General features: G+C 39.9%; 1 protein-coding gene across 4 annotated transcripts in view; it reads right to left on the bottom strand.

Moving 5' to 3' along the window:
- cd99l2 (CD99 molecule-like 2) overlaps positions 1–19611 on the bottom strand; it is a 28956-nt gene extending 9345 nt beyond the window's left edge. Inside the window, exons 1-11 of one of the 4 annotated variants that reach the window (XM_061233775.1) lie at positions 19304–19611; positions 14153–14209; positions 13999–14043; positions 13761–13904; positions 13177–13284; positions 5960–6058; positions 4972–5034; positions 4301–4348; positions 3842–3883; positions 3356–3475; positions 2484–2549 (exon numbers count right to left, since the gene is read on the bottom strand). In XM_061233775.1, the coding sequence (XP_061089759.1) occupies positions 2484–2549; positions 3356–3475; positions 3842–3883; positions 4301–4348; positions 4972–5034; positions 5960–6058; positions 13177–13284; positions 13761–13904; positions 13999–14043; positions 14153–14209; positions 19304–19361 (850 nt within the window). In that variant the 5' untranslated portion in view covers positions 19362–19611. The remainder of the gene's footprint in view (positions 1–2483; positions 2550–3355; positions 3476–3841; positions 3884–4300; positions 4349–4971; positions 5035–5959; positions 6059–13176; positions 13285–13760; positions 13905–13998; positions 14044–14152; positions 14210–19303) is intronic. The other 3 variants (XM_061233776.1, XM_061233777.1, XM_061233778.1) reach the window with 3 other exon arrangements.
- Positions 19612–23944: the final 4333 nt, after the last annotated feature.

Genomic DNA, 23944 nt, shown 5'->3' with positions numbered 1-23944 from the left:
TCCTCTGTTAAACTGTCACTCCCTGCTTCCCTTAAGATTCACCCCACTTTCCATGTTTCTTGTATTAAGCCTGTATCCTCTCACCCCATATGTCCCCCGGATCCCCCACCACCTCCCCCCCGCATTATTGACAACCACCCTGCATTCACTGTTAAGAAACTCTTGAACATTCATAAGAGGGGCCGTGGGGTGCAATACTTGGTTGACTGGGAGGGCTATGGCCCTGAGGAGTGTTCCTGGGTCGCTCCCAGTCTCATTCTGGACAAATCGCTCATCAGAGACTTCCATTGTGACCACCCTGATAAATTCCAAGGACCGCCAGGAGTCGGTCGTTAAGGGGGGGGTCCTGTCACGTTTCAGGTCTGTCTCGCCATGTTTTATGTTTATTCATGTTGTCTTAGTCACGTAGTGTCTTCATGTATTATGTTAGTCTAGGTTCGTCATGTTGTTTAGTTATGTTTCATTACGATTTATTTTCTTGTCATGTTTAGTTATGTCTCGTTACGATTTATTTTCTTGTCATGTCTAGTTATGTTTTCGTACGATTATATTCCTGGTTATGTTTAGTGGTTATCGTCTTAGTTTCGCGTTGTGTCATGTTTTGATTTATGTTTATTGTTACATTAACTGGTCGTTGTTATGCATACACTTTTACATGTTTTTCCGCAAACCTTGCGTTCCGCCTTTTCTCTCTCTCTCTCTCTCTCGTTCTGTCCTTCACTCCCCTAATGTTTCTATTTGTCTATTTACTAAAACTACTAACGCTAGATCAGGATTGGGTAGAAACTAACAAGACTAATCATGCGTTCATGTTACCTTACGTTTCTCGTGCATGTCATTTACTAATTTACTAATGCTAGGGCAGGATAGGTTTATTACTAACGATTACTAATCTCCTTGTTAAACTTGTCATCCATCGCACCTGTTTTCCATTTCCTTGCTACGCTCTAACTAATTGTCTACACCTGTCTACACCTGCATTTATAGCCCAGTCGCGCAACTGTTCACTGCGAAATTGTCTGCCTCTGTTTTTTCACACAACTCTTGAGCATTATTTACTGTTTGATTACACGTTACGATCCACGCCTGTTTACTGACCATCGACTATTGATTTCTGTTTTGTGACCTTCGTTTTGTTTCTCGACTACGTCCCCGCCTACCGTTTTTGTACTTTTGCCCCGCTGATTGTTTCATGGTTTCGACTCCCGCTTCGCCCACGACTACGCCTCTGCCTGCCGTCCGCCTGTTCATCTGCCCCGCTGACAGCTCTCCTGCTACCGGACCTCCCTGCACGCCTACCGACTACGAGATTGCCTCTTCCCTCGGCACCGTGCTTTTTGTTTGTTTTGTATTTGTTTGGCTGGATCTTCGTGTATGGACTTTGCTTGTATTGACTACGCTCCTGGGACTCGTCCCGAATAAAGCCCTAACGGGACTTTATTTTACTATTGTTTCTGAGTCGTGCATTTTGGGTCCAACCCCCACGCACCCGTCTCATGGGTTCTGTCAAAAAGGCATCTCAAATGTCCTGAAGTGAAGAAAAAATTAATTTAGTTATAGTACAAATTGTTATTTATATTGTTATTAATATGCCTTTGTAATACCATTTTTAAATGCCTGTACACTTCTGTACATCTGTCTGGATAAGAGTGTCTCCTACGTGATTGTAATGTATTGTATAATGAATGGGAAATACATTAATAAGTCTCCATTTCTTTGCATGCTAGCAGGGAATTTAAGGGAACAAGTTCAAGACGAAAAACAATCTCAGAAAAGCAGCCACAGTACCATTTCCTCAGCCCTCATGTTTTCATTAAGATATTATATTTGGAAGAAGAAGCAAGAATTGTTTGGTTAAACAAGCAATATTTACAATGAAGTCGCTTTTCAAATGCTGCTATTGATTGTTTTCTGTATTTCGCAAAGAAAAAAATCTATATTATTATAGGATTAATTTATTATAGGATTAGGACAATTTGCTAAAATACATAAGATTTCCACAAGTCACATGGGGCACTGCTGTGGGTAGGCAGCTCTGAGCCCTAGAGAGCCACAGTAGCAAATCCAAACTAGAATACAATAATGTAATAAGTGGAACATACAAACAGAAATAATAAAAATTCTTGACTGAATAGACAGCGAGTTGCCAACCTAAGTTCAGCCTGCTTCCTGAAATTACTACCATTACTTCCATTTTCTTGCACCGTTTTGAAAGACTTTAAATTCGATGAAAATACTTCTCCAAACCCCTCTTGCCTCTGCAAGCTCCCAGCATGTGTTCAATAACGAATGTAAGGAAACAGGAATGCATGCTGTGATAACTAAGAGATACTGATGCACAGGACTGACCTAGCAAGCCCTCATTTCCTTCATTCCCTACTCCGCTGGTAACACTGATATTGGCAGATGAATGGTCTTATGTCAGTGTTACTGAGAGATGGGACACAGCCCTTCACATCACACACAGGGGAGCGTGCCATTACCTTGCGGCTCCTGGGAAACCACAGCCTCTGGGTTCTCCCCCTTGGTGACGTCCGCATTCAGACCCTCTGTATTAGGAGAGACACGAGCAGTCAATGTGAGATGGAGGGTGACTGTGCATAACTTCTATTTCTCAATTCTAAAGCCACTAGATGGCAACCTTTTGAATATCAGGAAATGTTTTTAATGCCCTATTCATTCTGATTGTTGAGGTCGTCTGTGATCTCAATCCCACGTAAATCTGCCATGTCCATAATTTGTAAAGTAAAAATTCCACCGCAAATTACCTACCATATGTCGCTAAACACAGAGTTTTAATATTAGTCCTGTGCATCCCAGTAATTTCCCTTGATGAAATGAATCTGAAACCACTCATATCATAACCAAAATACATGTGGTATCAATGGGATAAGCATAACAAACCAACCCCCTCTTTTTAGGGTTTCATACAATGAAACCTTTGATTTGGAACTATATCTATCACCTTATTCTCTTTACATGTAAAGATGGATGAGAGCTCTGGTGGGGCAACTCCTTTCTTGTTACATTACTGGCATTTGGCAGATGCTCTTATCCTGAACAACGTACAGTTGATCAGACTAAGCAGGAGACAATCCCCCTGGAGCAATGCAGGGTTAAGGGCCTTGCTCAAGGGCCTTCACAAGGGCTGTCTGGCGACCCTGGGAATCGAACCGCTGACCTTGCGGGTCCCAGTCACGTACCTTAACCACTACACTACAGGCCGCCCTACATCTTGTGCACTTTATTGTGATATTCTGTTCAGCAACATACTGTATTATTATGTATTTTTTGTATGTATTAATGCACTCTGTAATGTACTCATCATAGTGTACATGAATGGAGAGTTCCTTACGCTGTATGCTGAAGCACAGCTTCTTCTTCTGATAGGAGATGTAGCTGCTAACGGCACCTACTAACGCCACGATCACGGCACTGACAATGCCGGCAATAGTGCCTGTTTCTGCCATGGAGCCTGCCAGAGAGAGAGGTCAGGGGTCAAACACAGACATGCCAGCTCTAACACAAGTCATGGGGAAAGCAGACAGGTTGTCAGACACATTCGCTGCTGAACTGTTTTAGGTTTTTATACCAGTTTTTGTAGAGCAAAAAGGAAGAGTCCTTTGATGGTTTTCTTTTCCCTTCCCTTCAGAAGTCCTTAGTGCCGTTAATTGGAACTGCTGTGAGGTCCACTCCCAATCAGACCTTACACAATTAATGTGGTGCATTGACCATTAATTATTTATCTTTTTAATTCATTCCAAAAGCTATGTCAGGCAAAAAGCATTATAATATAACTCAGAAGAAAAAACACAGCCATGAACGCATGCCTCTTGCTCACCAGAGTCATTGTTATCCTCTGGGCCTGTTCCTCCCCGCTTATCTTCAGGGAGTGAATGAAACACAATCAGGTTGCTATGAGAACTGGAGCGACACACTACATAAATTTCCTCGTTAGATGACACATACATGCAAATGCCCCAATATTAATGGGACATTTGATATTTTCATGTCAGTTCATTTCAAAATGCATTTATTTGATATTCTCTAGCTTTGGGACAATGCTGTGAGCCCACCTACATGTATCCATACAAAAAGCACCTCATACCAAAAGAAACTTCATACAATACATATATATACCCATATATTGTTTCTATTACTTGCTCTTGTGTTTTATTCTAGCTATCTAGCTATTTGTTTTTTCTACTGTACAGTGCTTTGAGCGCTTAAAAAATTAAATGCATTATTATTATTACTATTATTATTATCATTATACATGCAAAAATCATGGTGATATTACCATCATCTTTCCCAGTGTCGAAGAGATCATCATTTGAGAATTGCCCATCTGGAAAAGAAGTACATGTTGACGGTCACCCTTCTGTTTTTGATACCTGTGACACAGTTATGGTTCCTTACTGAGAGCCCCACACAGCGATGTCATCTGCTGCCCTCAGGAGATCCAGGCAAGAGGACAGTGAGAAACAGCAGCAGAGGTGGGAGGAGACGGCATCTCCTTTGTGGCAGGGAGAGAGTGGTTGACTAGAACCGAAGGGAGTTTCCCTTCCCCAGGCGTCTGCTAAATAAAAAGACTGGGGACACATCACGTGTTTGGGCATTCATTTGTGAGGTGGGAGACATGGGTTTAACGTGTGTTATATGTCCCTCCCTCTCTCTAACAATCCCTTTTCTGACCCACAACATTATGGCCATCACATGGGATGCAGCAAGAGAAAGAGAAAAAAGCAGAGGGAAAGACCAGGCGGAAGCTTTTAGTGAGGTGCGAGCAGCAGAAGGTCCCATCGAGGTTTTCTGTGCAGGACGCCATGTTAGGTCTTGTTAATGGTGAAAGTCTGGCGGGAATATACACAGGAGGTTTGTTTCCCAGCAAAGAGATGAGATAAGTTTGGGGAGTCCAGGCTCCCGGCAGGACCAGCCACCAGCAAGGCGCAGTCAGACAGGGTTTCTTACCACTGTTGCCTCCTCTGTTGTTGGGTCTCCCATCGCCCCTGCCCCCGCTTCCAAAGCCTTTATCTGACAAGCACATGACACGCTGTAAACCACTCCACCATTGATCTCGCCACAGCCCATATTCTACTGCTACATCTTAGCCAGTGGTGAGGAGTAGGACTTGGGTCTCTCAGGTGCCATGGCAGGAACAGGGAAATTGAACCTCTGAGTGAGCACGTATAGACCAGATCCACTGAAGGAAAATACCTGCTTTCTTCACGGGTTACTGAACCACAGGTAAAATCTGGACATCTTGTGAACGTTAACTGTCCATTTGTCTCTTTAACTTATTATAAACAACCACAGAGTAATCCATGAACTGGCAGCTGCACCATGAATGCTTAATTATGTTTGTCATAACTCTGAACACAGCCGCTGTAAGCGTATGAACTTAGATTGATTCATATTATGTATCTACTACTAGACAAGCTTTTGATTAGTGACAATTAGTAACATCTCACAAGAGCCTTTCCAGTATTTACATTGCCATTTCGTGACAAAAACACATTCTTTACTTCTGAGTAATATGAAACAATTAGCCTAATTACAAATCTGCTGCAGTTCACAATGGAGGCAGAAAATAATCATTCTTACACACATAACAGAAATAGACTTAACACAAAAAACGGTTATCAAGCTTTTTCTGCAATGGTTTTTTCCCATAGGTGATGATGAACTAGAAACTGATGCACCAGTAAGGCTGTTTTTGATTGGATACACTATTCTGTTCAGAGCATGTTGTCTATAACCTACACCAGCAGGTGGCACATGAACCAGGCAGAGATTGAGCAACATATTAGAGCGAAACACAGCTATCATGTTTGGCTATGATTGAGTACTGTGGGCTGGACATTACATTTTCTGACATAGAAAGAAGAAAAAGAATATTCAACCATGTGGATGCGTATGTTTAGGCTCCAGCAACCACCACCCTCCTACCCCGACTGACCTCCTTTGTTGTTCTTGTCCTTGTCCTTGTCCTTGTCCTTGTCCTTGTCCTTTCCAGAATCGTTTTTTGGATCCAGAGCATCACCTAGGTCGAAGTCATCTGATGCGTGTTAAAAATTTAAGAAAGATTTCACCACCCATCCATTCTGTTTTTTATTCTCAAAATCATAATTTTAATAGTACAACTGCATACCTCGACATCTAAAAAGTCACAACTATGCTATTAATCATGACCAAGCTGAAGTCGCATAACCTTTGCAATGTCTGACAACCAAAGTAGTGCATTCCTGCTCAACATAGAAAGTTCCACAATATGACAATTTCTTACATGCAGGCATGTGTTCTTTAAGGCAGTGGCTTGTCATGACATTCAATCAGGACCTAGAGTACAGTATTCTTCAAAAACTGAAATTCAGCTGCTGCCATGTTTTTCAAATGCTAAACTCAGGAACAGTGAGGTAAAATTGGGGCCAATGGCAGAACAGCATGTTACTTTATTTGAAATGGCAGTAACCTATACATTCCATCATGAAGAAAAACAATTAGTGTTAAAAAAATATAATTATAATGCTTAACTATCAAGGAAAAAATATTTATACTGCATGATAAGTAATAATAACCAATCCACTGATGTGGCTCGCTGTAACATCATTGAACGATTTAAATTAAGGAAATTAAAGAAAATTCAATGAATGAATTAAAAAATGTCTTTATGATCTATGGGATTTTTAAATTAATTAACTGAATTTCAATGAATGTCCCCAACTGATTGAACTGAAATGGAACTGATCCCAGCTTTTCAATGACTAGATTCATTTAGAGTACAATGTTCGGCCCATTTAAAACAAGATCCTTACACACTAAACTTGGTTCAGTGCTGACATCTGTTTTCCTGATTTTGGTCACACCACTGTTTTAAAGACAAGTATGTCTGTTTAACATGCAACCACTCATGAACAGTTTGTTTCCAAATGCATGGATAGACAGACAAAAGCGACTCACCAGAGAATCCATTTTCACAGTTTCTTTAAGGACAACATCTATTGTTGCCACAGCAATAATGAGCAGCCTTTAAGTTTGAAGTTAACATAAAATGTGCCCTCACAAGAACCTCATTGAGGTAACAGTGCATGGCAGTCTCAGGAACTTCTTTATAGTGGAAACCTTCAATTAAGTTGTTATGTGGAGTGATGGAAGAATCACCTCTTTATTCCGTACAGCGGTACAATTCTGTAAGGAAGTCCCATTTGTGTCTGAGGCATGCCCTATTTCATATAATTCAATGTTTCAACAATGTATTCATGCATCAGTCCAGGCAGTCCCCAGTTCTCATGCAAATTACTCTCATCGTAAGCAGCTGAGCTTACACATTGAGGTGAGGAAATCATGCAGTCTTTGATAAAAGATAAAAATGAAAATACCAATGAAATACCACTAGAAATTGCCCATGTAGCCTAACACTTCATGGTAAGGCTCTACTTTTTGTTTACTTGTTTGTATTTTATAAAGCCCACAGTACAGTACGGATTCCTAAAGAAACTGTGAACTCATACACATACAGAGGGGTGGACCAGACACCAAATATGACCAATGGGAGGAGCCGTTTGGACAGGATGGTAGTGATACACAGTGAGCTAATACTGTGCAATCATATTAGGGTTCTGCATTAACGTGAAACACTTACTGTCTAAAAACTAAAGACAATCAGTATAATGCGTCATATAGCTGACATTTCTCATATTGCTGAAGTAAGGCTGTGATTTGGTTGGTAGCAAATATCAATATGGTGATTCACTAGGTTAATTTCTACTCAGTCCTATCCATATTTAATTTACCACTATCTGAGCAATTTGTGCAGTGGGAGGGTATTAGTATTGCTTATAGAAGTATGAGTATTCTGCTCCCACTAAAAAAACATCTGCAAAGAGTAGTAAAGAGTGATGAAAGTGGACACTTTCTGGACTGCAAGATTTGGCTGAAAATACTGATCACCTTCTCAAAAAAATATGTGATGATGTTGCAACACTGGGGGTCATTTTGCTTTATTTTAATTAAAGATGCAACACATTCATATTATTAGTATTATCCTAATCCAACACAAAATACTTGGCATAATGCTGATCTAAATCCATAGTCTATACAATTTGCATACATAAACACTGACTGCTGATGAGTGCATTAAGTGGCCTATGGTTGTCATGGAAACCGCAACCATACTGCATGACTAAATATACAGCAGCTTTACCATCTCAGACACCTAAAATAAAATGTATTATTATTGGAATATCTGCTCTGTGATTATAGTCACCATTAGTCCAGTGTAACTAATGCATGTCCATATCTCACATGCAAGTTCTTATACAGGTGATTATTTTATGAGGCTTGTATATATCAGGTACCATTTTTTGTTATTGAAAAACGATTAAAGATTGACACAAGTTCAAACAGTTGAGCAATCTCCTTTGCCTGCATGCAAATTGCAAGGGTTGTTGATGTGCTAAGAAATGCTGTCATCCCTGCTAACTGAAAGCCTCCCATCCCTGGGCAAGGTTAGAATCAATTATGAATCGCACTAAAAGGCTGCTGGCCACAGTCGGCACTGGCACAGTCCAGATACCAGACCTAAAGGGGTTGAGCCACCCCTGAAGTCCACTTTGGTATTCTGCTGTAAAGAGCAGGATCACTGTTTCACTGGAACTTCCTCTGCCTCAGGTTTCTGGGGCATTTCCATCAGCAAAATCATGGCAACTTAGTATGTCTCCAGCTAAACTTGTGTATATCATGCTATGCTTGAGGCAGAGATAGAGGGCAGTCCATAAATATTTGGACAATGGCATAATTTCTGTTTGTTTTGGCTCTGTACTCCAGTACACTGGATTTGAAAAATTAGGTTCACTTTTACTGTCACCTTTAATTTGAGGGTCTTTACATCCATATCAGGTGACCCCTGTAGGAATAACATTTTTTTATGCATACCCCATTTTAGGGGTCTAAAAGTAATTGGACCTCGCAGTTGTTTCTGACTAGTCAGGCACATTCAATCACTTCCTTAGTCCCACTATAAGAAAGCTTTCAGTATCTGGTCTTAATTCTAGGCTTTTGATTGCCTTTGGAGACTATCATTGCCGTTTGTCAACATGAGGACCAGAATTGAGCCAATGACAGTCAAGGAAGCCATTATGAGGCTGGGAAATGCAAAATAAAAAACCCCCCAAAAAACCTGTCCCGACAGATCAGAAACACTCTTCAGGAGGCAGCTATGGATTTGTCCATGACTGCTCTCCTCAGAAGACTTCATGAACAAACATGGTAAGTAGTACCCAAAAGAGCCTGCTGAGTCCTGGAAAAAAGGTCTTGATGGATATATGAGACCAAGATTGACTTGGATCAGATCGATGGCAAGAGCAAAGTGTGGAGGCCAAAAGGAACTGCCCCAGAACCAAACCGCCCCCCACCCCCCATCGGTGAAACATAGTGGTGGGGAGTTTGGTTGGTGCATGCATGGCTGCCCCAGATACTAGCTCACTAATTTCCTCTTATATATATATTTTTCTTACGTAGGAACATTTAGCAGTGGTCCCGACCTGTCATACAAGTCAAGTAAACAACAGCCTTGCAGTGCATGTTAGTACAGCTTGCCTGGCACAGCAAACGCGGATCAATCTTTCAAACCAAGCATTGCAGATCAAATATCAATCAAGATTCAGCAACTGCATTGCTTACTTCTCACCTCATATGTTTTCAGAAACATATTTTAGTGGACAGTTTAGGAGAAAAAAGACAAAGTTTATTAATGGTCCGCCTTATGTTTTGTCAAAAACAAAGGAACCACAGGCTACCCAATCAGGTATCAGTCGTCCCTTGTTCTCGTTAATTCCATTGGCCACATATCTGATAGAACCCACCTACAGTACCATATATGCTGTATTATAATGGACACCTTCATTTAGGACAGTTGTCTGAAGTTAGGTGTATTTGTTGAATCTGACATGGCTCACTCCCTTTGTTCTAAAAAGGTATGAGAAATTTATGATAAGAATATGAAAATGTTGTTCCATGAGGCCCAATGATCCCAAACATACTGTTACATTAACAAAGTAACAAACTATTAAGTAACAAAAATTCTTGACTAGCCACGTCATTCACGTAATCTGAATCCAATTCAACTTTCATATGCTGAAACTTGAAAACTTGGTGATGTCTATGGGCCACATACTTCAAGCAGGAATTGCATGCAAAGGATATGTGACAAAGTACTAAACACGACTACTTTCAGTGACCTAACATTAATACATCCCAATCATTATGGTGCCTTGAAATGGGGGGTCTAGGTATAATAATTGCTGTAATGTCTGCATAGTGAAAATACCCTTAAATAAAAGCTGAGATTGTGCACTTTAATTACATGTGATTGTTGATTACAAATAGTACAGAGCCAAATCAAGAAAAAACACAGAATACCTTTGTCCAAAACATTATGGAGCTCACATACACAATGGACCCAGTGATCCAAATTTCCCAGAAGTAGTGGCTTTCTTCAGAAAGTATTCATACCCCTTCACTTACTTCACACTTTATTGTGTTGCAGATTTAATTTTAAATGGATAAAATTTGTCCATCAATCTACAGGTACACTCAATAACCCATAACGAATGTTTTTAGAACTTTTCGGAGATTTACTAAAAATCTAAAACTGAAATCTCTGAATTACATACAATAAGTACGCAGAACCTTTTCTATGCCACTCCAAATTGTGGTTAGGTGCATATTGGAGTGTCCAAGGAAATCTCTGTAGACCTCCGCAATAAAAAGGCATAGATCAGGGCAAGGGTATGAAACTATTTCTAAAGCTTTCAGTGTTGGGAACCACCAGGACTCTTCCTAGAGTTGGCCATCTGGCCAAACTGAGTAACTGAACAAGCAGGGCCTTGGTCAGGGAGGTGACCAAGAACCGAGAGTTCTAACAGAGCTTCAGAAGTCCTCTGCAGAGGTAGGAGAACCTGCCGGAAGGACAACCATCTCAGCAGCACTCCATTAATTAGGCCTTTATGGTAGAGTGGCTGGACTGAAGCCTAAATGTCGCTTGGAGTTTGCCAAATTACATTTGAGAATGAGATTCTCTGGTCTGATGAGACAAAATTGTAACTCTTTGGGCAGAAATTCAAGCACTATGTCTCATCACCTGGCTAGTACCATCCGTACAGTGAAGCATGGTGGTGGCAGCATGGTGGGGGTGCTTCCTGGTGACAGGGACAGGAAGACTGGTCAAAATCGAGGGAAGGATGAATGCAGCCAAATACAGAGAGGATGTTGAGTGCATGCAACCTGAAACCGGGGTGACAGTTTACCTTTCAGCACAACAATGACCGAAGCATACAGCCGTTGGGCGTAAGGGCGGCCTGTAGCGTAGTGGTTAAGATAAATGACTGCGACACGCAAGGTCGGTGGTTCTAATCCTGGTGTAGCCGCAATATGATCTGCACAGCCGTTGGGCCCTTGAGCAAGGCCCTTAACCCTGCATTGCTCCAGGGGAGAATTGTCTCCTGCTTAGTCTAATCAACTGTACGTCGCTCTGGATAAGAGCGTCTGCCAAATGCCAATAATGTAATGTAATGTAATGTAATGTAATACAGCCAAGACAACGCTGCAATAGCTTTGGGACAAGTCTCTGACCGTCCCTGTGGAGAGAACTGAAGATGGCAGTTCACAGACGCTTCCCATCCAACCTGAAGGAGCTTGAGAGGATCTCCCAGGAAGAATGGGATAAACTGCCACAACCCAGGTGTCCAAAGCTTGTAGAGACTTGCCCAAGAAGACTCTAAGCTGTATCTGTCAAAAATGTCAATTTTCTCCATTTAAAATGAAATCTACAAAACAATAAAGTGTGGAAATTATGATTGGGTCTGAATACTTTCTGAAGCCACTGTAATTCCCAAGCTTGTTACTATTGTACCCATTTAATAACACTACCAATGCATGATTGTATTAAGCCAACATAAGGCTAAAGACATGATTGTGATTTTTGATCAACTTTACAATGGAGCAATGAGAACTGCTATACATTTTCTACCTTGATGATTTTCACATTACAGAGACAGCAATCTTCAATTGAAAATCATTCGTCACAGCAAAGAGCTGAGATACACAGATCTTCTCTTCTCAGCAGGAGCTGATTAAATGATATACGCTATCTGGTTTTCTCTGCTATTGCTGCATGCCAAGACACTAAATAAGTATTTACTCTATGACTAGCTATCTCCAACCATTTTGACTTACACATCATTGCTTCATACAATGATATCTAACTTGTTGGTACGCAGAGTAGTGGCAGCCTTTCATATTCAGAGATTCCTGCAGTGTAGGAGGGGTGTCCAACAAAACACAGCACATATTACGTAAATTCCACATTTTCTCTTCTCAGCACTGATACATCAAAAAGTGTGCTAGAATTTTTCTTGCCAATTGGCTCTTTTACCATCAATCACACTAGTATAGCATACACACATGGATACAAAAAAAGCTGTGTCTATTCCTGTTTGATAAATCCGGCAGAATTTGTTAGTTTGTTTCTGATCCCACATAAATTTGTACACAGAGTTACAAAAATATTGATAAATGAGGCCCATTGAATTCATAATGGTACAAAAGTGGCATGGGTCATGAAAGTGTATCAAATATGTTATTATTTTATATAAATAAATTATGGATTGAGACTTTATAGGCTATTTAAGACAAAACAGCTTCAAGAACTCTTGTCTATGCTCAACAGAATTATTACTGACGTATAGCAAACTTGAACATTACAGAAGCTAGTACAAACTAGCAAACTAGTGAAGCTAGTCAATTGCCTAAATTAAATGCCAGAATGTCTGGCAAGCTAAGTTTAACATGAACTGTGATGCTTTTTCACCCTATTCAGCTAACATGAGGAGAGAACAGACGCATAGGAAGAATCTAGCTTGCAGCTAAATTCAGCTAAAAACTGTGAATGTTAACTAATTCGCCAATATTCAAACTAGACAACCAGTGTGAACTGAGCTAGCTAATGAGCTAACATATGCTTAGGAGCTCCTGAATCCACACTCATCCTATTTTTGAAGGGGGTCCACAGAATCACAGTCAGTGCTGGATGGAGATACAATAAGTATTGTGATGTCATTTGCAGAACCCTAATATGAGAGGTGATCCTCATTGGGTCACATCTACAATAGTACCGACCCGGTTGGAGCCTGGGAGGTGGCCGTGTGGTTCTGGGCGCTCTGGTTGTGGAACGGGGCAGTAGGCCCGGTCGGACCGTGGCCGCAAAGATATCTTTCTGGGTGAGATCTGTTAGTAAGTGCTAATTGGTTAGATGGGTCGGGTAATTCATCAACATATCTAAACACTCTGAAGAGGAGTTTGGATGCAGAAAAATGCTGAAGCAAGTGGCTGAAGTTCTCCTTGTGGGATTCAAATCACAGACCATCGCATAAAGCTTATATAAGCATAATCACTGTGTTTCAACAATTACAAGATTCCCTGTTCTTTACCCTGAACCTAAATGCACTTTTCTCCAAATTATATAAATTTATTAAGAGTGTTTAGTGCCAGTCATTAGTGGTCACATCAGGAGGTTTGTTGGAGGTTTAGTAGTTTAGTGGTTAGTGGTAGTCAATATGTCCATCTATTAAGCCTAGAATGTTCTCTGTTGAAGACAGTAAGGTTTTTAACAAGGGCTACTGATCATGTGCTGAGCGTACTTTGGGGTGTCCCGTTTGACAATAGATCTAAAAATATCCACCACATTTCGGGTGCATAGTTACCTTCCTGGTTACCAGTCTTAGGTTGGGGATTCTCGGGAGCTTTGGTGGCGACGGCGGCAGTGACGACCTGCACTGGAGCTTGGGTCGGGGGTTTGTCATCCAGACCAACGTCAGAGAGGTCTATGGCAGGATCTGTGCCAGGATCTGTGGCAGGATGACATACGGTAATTTCACAAAACATTCAAGTGAAATCCCAAATGGAATCTGCAGAGGATGAAGGAAGACTATAATTGTGTACCTCCTTCAGGCACTTCCACTGGCTCAGTTTTGGGCTTGGGAGCAGCTATAGCAGAAAAGAGAACTCTGAATATACGTACTGAATATGCACATTTTTCTTACTTGAAGTTACATACAAGGTTACACTACACACTGAATAGATCTGGGGATCTTACGTGCTTTTGTAGGCTCACCAGCCACGACATCTGCGAGATCAAGGTCATTGGACAAGACTGCAAAACAAGAGCGATATTAACAGCAGTCAACAAAGCTAACACTTAACAGAAAACTAATTCACAGAAAATCATTGAGAGATGGAATTGAGAATCTGCTAAATCCACAATGTTTTCTTGTAAATCCATAGGACCAGTGGAAAGCCACCACCAGATCTGTGGATTAACTGATGACTCTTGTTAACAAAGAAATCCATTGCGTTATGTGTACTTTGATATCATAATTTTTGTGACCAACTGGGGCTCAATGTTATTCAGTTTCAATAGGATGCAATAAGATAGGGACTCCATGTATGTTTTGCAGGTTTTTGGCTTGTCATGTCATCATACATGCGAAGCATGGGATCATATAGAAAAGGATATTTCTTTTTCAGTCTATACTAACTGTATATGTTACAATTAGGCTATAACCTATATTTGAGATACATTAATGAGCTATTTAGCTCAAGCCCATGGGCATTCCTATGGACTGATTATTAAACCAATTATTGATATACAGTGGGCCCCAGAATTATTGGCACCCTTGATAAATCTGCACAGAAACTGCTGTAAACTAAAAAATGATAGTTACTGACATAAGCTTTATTTTTTAACTTGCATAAAGTTTTATTAATGATTCAATGGAATCAACCAAAGTCTTACATTTTTTTAAATTAAGAATGTATTTCCACAATTATCGGCACCCCTGGTTCAATACTTGCAAACACCCCTGGCAAAGATGACAGCTAAGAGTATTCTCCTAAAATCTGTGATAAGGGATTTTGAGGGATTCCTGACCATGCAGAACTGATATCCTAGGGATAACCTCTTCATTTCAAACCACAGGTTTTTATGGGATTTATTTACAAACAACCACCATGTTCTTCAATGGACATCTCAGTTTCCAGACAAATCCAATTAAAAACCTGTGGTCAAAACTGAGGAGAATATCAATGATTCTGAAAAGTTGGATGAATGGAGGAATGGTCAAAAATCTCAAATTCTCAAACTTTATCATAAATTATAGGAAAATACTCATGGCTGTCATCTTTGCCAGGGATGTTTGCACAAAGTAGTAAACCAGGGGTGCCAATAATTGTGGAACCTTGTTTTTGGGGGAACAAACATTTTATTAGAAAAATGTAAGACTTCAATTGGATCATTAATAAAGCACAGTATTTTATGCATGTTGGGAAATAAATATGTCAATAACTATATTATTTTTTTAGTTTACAGCACTTTTTCTGCATATTTATCAAGGGTGCCAATAATTCTGGAGCCCACTATGTACCCACAACTAGCCTATGCAGGCTATATGAGGCCTGTGGTAAACCCTTATGATTTGGTTGTGGAACTGAGCAGGCCACACTATGCGGGATTAAATCCTAATCGTGCCAATGATGACTGTGGCCAGTAGACCAAAGGGTGGTTTATAATTGGCCATAGCGCCCCCTTCAGTCAGGGAGGGTTCAGCTGACTGGGACCACATCTCATCGCTCTCCAGCAACCCCCACTGGGTACCCACAATCTGCGCAATAAAGCTCCACATGAACTGCCTTCTGACTCATGTAAGTGCAAGATTGGTTTACGGGCAGTGGTGTGCACAGAAGCAGCTGGTGACATCACATGCCTCTGAGGAGAGTGCATGCTTGTCAACTCTCTTCCGCAATGCAGCATGAGCACAGCTGTACACTCTTGGACATCCCAAACTGGGAGTAAAATGGGAGGGAAAGCGTGACACAAAATGAACAGATGAATCCATCTGAAAAGCTGACCATACTCATCCAATACCACCTTCATTATCACATCATTGGTACACCTATGGTCTGTGCATTGGCTTTCGCTCTCTGTTCCACAAAGGCAATTGAGATGGACAATAGCTTGAATAAAATGTGTACAACGTTCCAGTGTATCTTTAAAGCCACCTGCAGGCTGGCATGGCAAGTCAGCAGAGTTGGGAAAAACTGATGGAGTCCTTGAACTCTTCTGCCATTTATACAGTCCAATATTCCTGAATACTATTCTACTCAACACTTCCCCTACCTGCAACCTCCCTAGTGCATACTGTAGCTGCTGTATGCCTTGATTCAGGACAACTCTGAGATTAGAAGCGCTGTGATGAGAACCGGAGTTTCTGGCAGCAAGAAGCAGCCACAGAGTGTTTTTCACAATCTTTTTACCATCTCAGGCATGTTTCAGTGCTTTTACAACCACACAGTCAGTCAGAGCTGTGAATAGAATCATTAAAGTTAAAAGTAAGATGGTTTTCAGGCAAAAAATGTTTCAATGGCAGCTTAATTTCATGAATAATAAAAATTGAGATAAATGAGCCATGAAAGATAATTATATGCAACAAGATAGCTATACTGTGACTATATATGTGTGTGCATTATGTGTTACTAGGTGTTGTCTTAAAAGATTACATTAAAATGCCAGAAATAGAAAGTAATAACTACATGAGTAACTGCAGAACAATTATCAGTGGCATTGGTTACTCACTGTATTGAGAATTCTGATTCCCACAGCTGGATGCCCCACTGATTATATGGCTTATGTGAGTGTTGGCTGATTGGCAGCAGCATGCAGTGCAGAATATAATGCAAGTGAATGCTGACAGCAAGCCTGCTGCTTTCAGGGTGGTTATGGCTAAATACTATGTTCAGAAAATGTCTCAAATGAAAAATCCATTCTGTCAAATACAGAGAAAATATCCTACTGGCAAAACTTCATTTCCTATTATGTGGTTATTTTAATATTTTATTTGTTCAATCTTAGTCCACAAGTGGATGAAAGCATGGCAAGCATGTTCTAAACAGATGCATATGAACCAGCAGATATTGGCTATATATATATATATATATATATATATATATATATATATATATTTTTTTTTTTTTTTTATAATTAAACTTTAAATTTAAGTAGATTCATATCTGCTAAGTAATTTCTAAATGTATTCAAATTCACAGCGCTGGTGTGTCAACCCCAAATCATCCATTTCTGAAGTATTCCTCCTATAATGTGGCAGGTTCATTTTTTCATATAATAATCCCTGAGCCAATCAGAGAAATTAGTGACATAGGGAGTATCTATGACTTGTATATTGAGGAGGTAGGCAGAACTGTAGTGTAGCATTCACATTTGGACAGATGGGGCTCACGGGCAGAATGTCCACCTGAAGGACTGGTAGTCAATGCAGCCATACACTACATGATCTGGAATCTAATCCTATTTTACAACACATGGAATCTAATCCTATTTTACAACACATAGCTCCCCATAGTGTCACTCTGGAGAGGCTGGTTTCAGTTGGTACGGCATTCTCTGCCTCATGGTGCAATAGCAAGTCCTCTGGATAATTGAGTGTCTGCAAGGAATGAGTGGACCTGGGTAATGAGTTAAAATAATACAAAATAATGCAAAACATAATCCAAGAAATCCATGCTTGTTGAGAGGTTAGAGAATGTCATACAATAGGCATGATTCTAATATTGAAAGATGAGTCAGACAAGCATACTTTAAATAATCAACCATACTGTTCTTAAGTGTTCATTCATTTTTCTTGTACAAGCTGGGTTTTTTGGGACTGCACTGGAGCTTGATTTAACAACCCTAAAACCCCCAGCTGAGCAGAGGACATTGTGGGAGGGGTTGTGAGTCTCTAGCTTCCTGGCAATCTTCAAAGGATTAACCTTCTTTCAGTTCCATTTATCGTGTTTCTCCTTTACAGCTTGAAAGCTGTTCATCAATACTAGTTAGGTGAACTTTCTCTGGCTAGGACAGGCACAGTACACCCTTAAGCTGCTTAAATAACCTCCTTACTACTAGTTTAGCTGCTAATGCCTGATAATACTGTGGATTGTGCACACCTGCAGAAAACCTTGTTACCTCTCAAGTTAGCTTAACAGCATTATCCACTTGGCAACAATGCCATTAAGCTGACAATGAAGTAGATCTTTTCTTCTGAAAGTTTTATCTTTTAACACTTTAGTTACTTTACTTTGTTGTTCTTCATCCTTCATCCTTAGAAGTGCATAGCTTAGCTGTTAACATAATATTGTTTATATATATATATATATATATATATATATATATATATATATATATATATATATATATATATATATATATCTCATATGTAACACATTCTGCTTGAATATCTCATGAATTGTGAAGCCTATTTTTCTTTAATTAAATTTCCAGCAAAAGATTTGGCATATCAAAAAGTTTCAGGATAATCAAGAATTCAACAACATCAGAACAGATTGATAAATAACTTATTCAAACTTTGGTAGCAAACAGGTCATTATTAAAGGGATCAAAAATGCTTTCTGGCATATTTCATAACTATAAGTCTCAAAGAACAGCTGTCGTTGTAGTATAGTTTTTAAATGTTTTTTTTTTATTTATTTATTTTATTTATTGCTATTTGCAAGCACAAAATGTGCATATAATGGCAATGTTATATTTATTGTGAAAAGTGAATTCGATGGAAAATTATTTAAAAACCAGTTGAGGTGCAGTTACCTAGATTTAAGGAAGAACTCATTTAGACTTGCAGAAATCATCTGGCTGCACCCTGATTTTCTTATGACAATGCGAAACAATATGGATTATTACAGTTCACTTCTTTCAGCTGTCACCTGCCTATTGCAATTCGTAAATACAATTCCTGAATTTTTGGGTCAACTTTAATATTCGACCATTGTACGCCCTGCTGTTGATAATTACGCATCACTACGGCGTGATTTAAGCCTTTTTGACCTTTAAACTGTATCATTAACCTTTTGTGACTGTAGTACATAAATAATCAGTTATTTATGTATCTTTAAAATATGAGAAGGCATAGCCTACAGTATGTTGATCTTGAGAAATCCGAACACCTTTTGTCTTTGCCCATGAGAAAATGTATCACATTCACATCATACAGTATAAACCTTTAAAAAGGTGTGGCAGTGTCTGGCGATAATTTATTCATTATAGCCGTATGCAACGCTTATGCTATTTGTGTTACGATAAATATCCCGTAAAATCAGAATACCAGACATAAAAACAGCCCGCCGCATTAGAAGTGGGCTTGTCGCGGTCCCTAACAAAGAGGTGGAAAACGCTTACCTTTCACAGCCAGGAGAGAAAAGATTGCAAGAAGACACCATGCTGGATATTTAGCCATAGTTCTGGGTCCAAATTGAGAATACAATTTCGAATATGATGCAATAATACAATAACAGTCGACTGTGGTGTTATCTGTTAATTACCCGATCATATATCCTATATATTTTTACGGTTTAAACATCTAATTCAAATATCCGAATGGCAGCGCGACAGTCACACACAGTGCCAACAGTCTGCAGCACGCCTGTATCGCACGAGAAGAAATGAGAAAACGGCAACATCGAAATCACGTTGGCGCAACGCAGGGCGGATCCTTCATCGCCAACCCTGTTCTCTTTCTTATGGAGGACCGAACCCCCTTTTCCACTCTCTGCCGGAAACTGTAGACTGAAATTGTATTTCGACTGTTTGTGCTCACAGCTTAGTCTACACACCTCTGAACAGTTTATTTTATTCATTAACCTCACGCAACACTTTAAAAAAAGCCATTTATTCAAAAGTTGATCTGCAGGACTCTCCAAAAGCAAACATTATATGCTGACGATGATGGGTACAAGGTATCAGACACGGGCAGGGTTTAAACAACGGAATATTGATCTAATGCTCGCGGAACTCTGACTATGATGGTGTATTAATGAACATTCTTGACAAGATATCCTGAAAGAAGAGAGGTCCTTTTCACACAGTATTGTGGATCTGAATCTAATTTTGGCAGAGCTACTGTCCTTTTCCTCTATACAATCTACAATTACTACACACAAGCTTTTAAACTAATATATGTATATATACTGAATTATTTTGTATATTTTGTCCACCAAGTAGTGAGAAAAAACTGAATTTCTATTATACATAGGTTTCATTACACATTGCCATGTCAAGGTGAATCATTTTGACTTATCTTTTGATTTTCTTTTGTTAAGGATGTGTAAGCCTACATAATGCCACACCATTTGATGTTCAGTTTCCAGTGCACAAACTGAAAACCGCATGAATCTTTGTTAAAAAACCACTACACGTGCACAGCTCCGCTTCAAATATGTAACTTCCAGAAAATAGCGATTTTTGCGGACCACGGTTAAATTGGGGGAAGGAATTTTATCAGCTTTGTGGCGCTGGTGAGCAGAGGGGGCGGTGTCTCTTTTAAGCAATGTCTGAGCAGTGAGACTAAAAACGTGCAGCTGTCTGGCGATTGCGGTATCAGTAAAAATCACTGCAAAGACAAAGATTCTTTTCCTGGCATGACGAAGACATGATTCTTGACATGGATAGTCATGACCACCTGCCTGTGATGACATCATTATTGCCTCGACTGCTACAATGCTTCCATTGAATGCAACTTAAACCGAACCGATTCATTGCACTTGTGCCTGTTTATTTCCCGGTCTTGGCATCTCATCAATAAGAGATACTGAGTTTGCAGTATGGACTACATCCATATTTTATTGACCTGAAGACTGTCCACTTAAAGGCCACCTCAGGTAATGTTTCAATTTTATTCACATATAGGTTTAAAATAATTCAGAGTCCCCAGAGTATATATTTCCTGAGATAAATGCTTTTGCTGACATCATTTTCTGGTCCTGATACTTGGACCAGAAAATAAGCAACTTCAGCCAAAAACACGGGGATTCAACATGTGGTATTTCTGCATCTTCTGTAATATTTAGAGTGCATTTTCTCATTTGTAATGACATGTTCAATATAAAGGAACTTTGCCACATGTTAACATAAACCAGGACCAGAGCAAGCCAACATTAAGGGGAAACTCCACTACTTTAAGTTTCTAATAACAATTAACAAGTGGGGAAAATGCTCTTACAGACCTAGAATCAGAAGGGCAGTGCCCCCCTTTTGGCAAAATGGTTTCCCACAATTTCAAAGATCACTCAGATGGGGACATATAACCATATAAGCACTCCAATATAGGATTACTCATACAAATCTTAGTCTGAGTATACTTTAATATGCTAATGAATACTCGGTATGGGTGTTTAAAGTACTCAACAGAATCTTGACTTCCCTTTTTTCTGTGGTTTACAGCCCTAATTGCAGGTTGTAAAATCAGAAATGGTTTCCATCTCAAGTAAGTTCTTTGCCTCTTAGTTCTTAGATGCCCAACATGTACTGAATCACACTTCTTCCAACTTAGCTCATGCAAGCCTGTAAGTAAAGGATAATATGAATAAGACTTGCCGGCCTGGGGTTTTCCAATTAAAGCACAAAACCCCTCACAGATCTCAACTAGATGTGCTGCAGATTTTTAACTCTGTTTGGACAATGGAGGCAGATCAGATTTGGATTAACTCCAATTACAAAAGTATCTGAAGTGATCAAAAAGCAATGGAAGGCAGTGATCCCTTAGTATGAGCTAGCCTTACAAATAGTGAAAGGCTAAGTAAAATGGGGTGATGTGGCCAAGGGCCTGCTGGTCTTTGAAGAGCATATGGGTCAGAACTGTCAACTAGAGGAGAAGGCGTAAGAAACAGGCAATGTGTTTCTGCCTGCAGAACTGCTGCTTACTGGATGCTTTTTGTTTTTCACCCCATTCTGGTGGATGGTGTGAACATTAACTGAACCTCATGACCCATATCTGCATGAGTATATGCATTGCACTGCTGCCACACAATTGGCTGATTAAATAATCACATGAATAAGTAGGTGTACAGGTGTTCTTAATAAAGTGCTCAGTGAGTATATCTTTATGGCAACTTCTCAGATCATAAATATGATTTATCAAGACATACAGTACTTATTGCCTGACATTTTAGTTAACTTCATTGATCAGCTCATGAGTTACAGCTGATAACAGCTTTTGTGACAGAATATGAAAAGATACACATTTACATAATTATGTCTAATCTACAAGTGAACCAGCAGTTAATGGGGCTGGTGTAATTGGATAATATACAATACGGATTTTTAGGAACATTCAGACACTTTCAGTGTCTGGCCACCCATATTCTCAGAAAGCAGTTCAGCCTTTTGTTAGTTTACTGTTTGGCACAGTCATTGGATGAGACAAAAGCCTGCTTAGACATGAGCACTCAGAAATTACCTGATAGGTCCTAGAAATCACCTTCTACTGAATGTTGGAGACGGTAAGTTTACATTACATTACATTACGTTTTATTTGGCAGGCACTTTTATTGAAAGCAACATACAGAGCAGTGCATATCAAAGTCATAGAAAAACAACCAAACAAGTCAGATACAATTACAGGTTCAATTCATATATGATTGGTTGTAAGGCCAAGAACATAAGGTAGATAGGTCTGTAACTACCATACCAAAACATCATCAAATTCACGAACTACAGTACTGAGACAAATTTAAATTCCTAGATACAAAATTAAGGTACAAAATACAAGGGGCAAAGATAGACAGGTGAAAAACAAGTGACAATAGATTAGGGGACTATCGCAAAGGAGTTAAGGTACAGCGCAAAGAGATGAATCTTCAGACTGCTGCAGGAAACGGGCAGGGATTGAACCATTCTTATGGGGATGGGGTGGTATTTCCACCACTAGGTTGGGAGCTAGGGTGGAGAAGCTCTGCAGTCGGGGCAAGAGAGAGCCATTCACATGGCTGGCAGGATGAGCAAGCCTGTTTCAGCAGAGCAGACGTGTGAAAACTTCAGAAGGTTGAAGACGAGTTGGGTAGTCATGTTCTGGATGAGCTATAACGCCTGGATGGCCTAGGCTAGCAGACTTGCTAGTAGGAAGGTGACACTTGCAAGTGTATTATTCAATGTAAAATACATGCAGTTTTGCACGAGCACACACAAGCACACCAGTATTCTGAGTGAAATGCTTGGCTGAAGTGTCCGAGATCGGTAACTTGCCAAATTATGTAACCTGCCTGTGCTTGGACAGACAGTTAACTAGTTCTTGATTAAATGTGCATTTTTTGAGCTCTGTTCATGTCTGTGAGTAACTATGTGTACAGTTGTGCTCATAAGTTTACATACCCTGGCAGATTCTGTGATTCTTTGGCCATTTTTCAGAGAATATGAGTGATAATACAAAAACTTTTCTTTCACTCATGGTTAGTGGTTGGGTGAAGCCATTTATTATCAAACAATTGTGTTTGCTCTTTTTAAATCATAACGACAACAGAAACTATCCAAATGACCCTGATCAAAAGTTTACATACCCTAGTTCTTAATACCGTGTATTGCCCCCTTTAACATCAATGACAGCTTCAAGTCTTTTGTGGTAGTTGTGGATGAGGCACTTTTTTTTCTCAGATGGTAAAGCTGCCCATTTTTCTTGGCAGAAAGCCTCCAGTTCCTGTAAATTCTTGGTCTGTCTTGCATGAACTGCACGTTTGAGATCTTCCCAAAGTGGCTCAATGATATTGTGGTCAGGAGACTGAGATGGCCACTCGCCACTTTTTTCTGCTGTAGATAATGACAGGTCGACTTGGCCTTGTGTTTTGGATCATTGTCATGTTGGAATGTCCAAGAACGACCCATGCGCAGCTTCCAGGCTGATGAGTGTTTCAGTATTTTCTGATAACATGCTGCATTCATCTTGCCATCAATTTTGACCAAGTTCCCTGTGCCTTTGTAGCTCACACATCCCCAAAACATCAGCGATCCACCTCCGTGTTTCACAGTAGGAATGGTGTACCTTTCATCATA

This window comes from Conger conger, chromosome 3 (assembly GCF_963514075.1).
Source record: "Conger conger chromosome 3, fConCon1.1, whole genome shotgun sequence".
Classification (NCBI taxonomy): Eukaryota; Metazoa; Chordata; class Actinopteri; order Anguilliformes; family Congridae; genus Conger; species Conger conger.
Note: the sequence above shows the minus strand (reverse complement) of the source record. Positions and strands in the feature narration are given on the sequence as shown.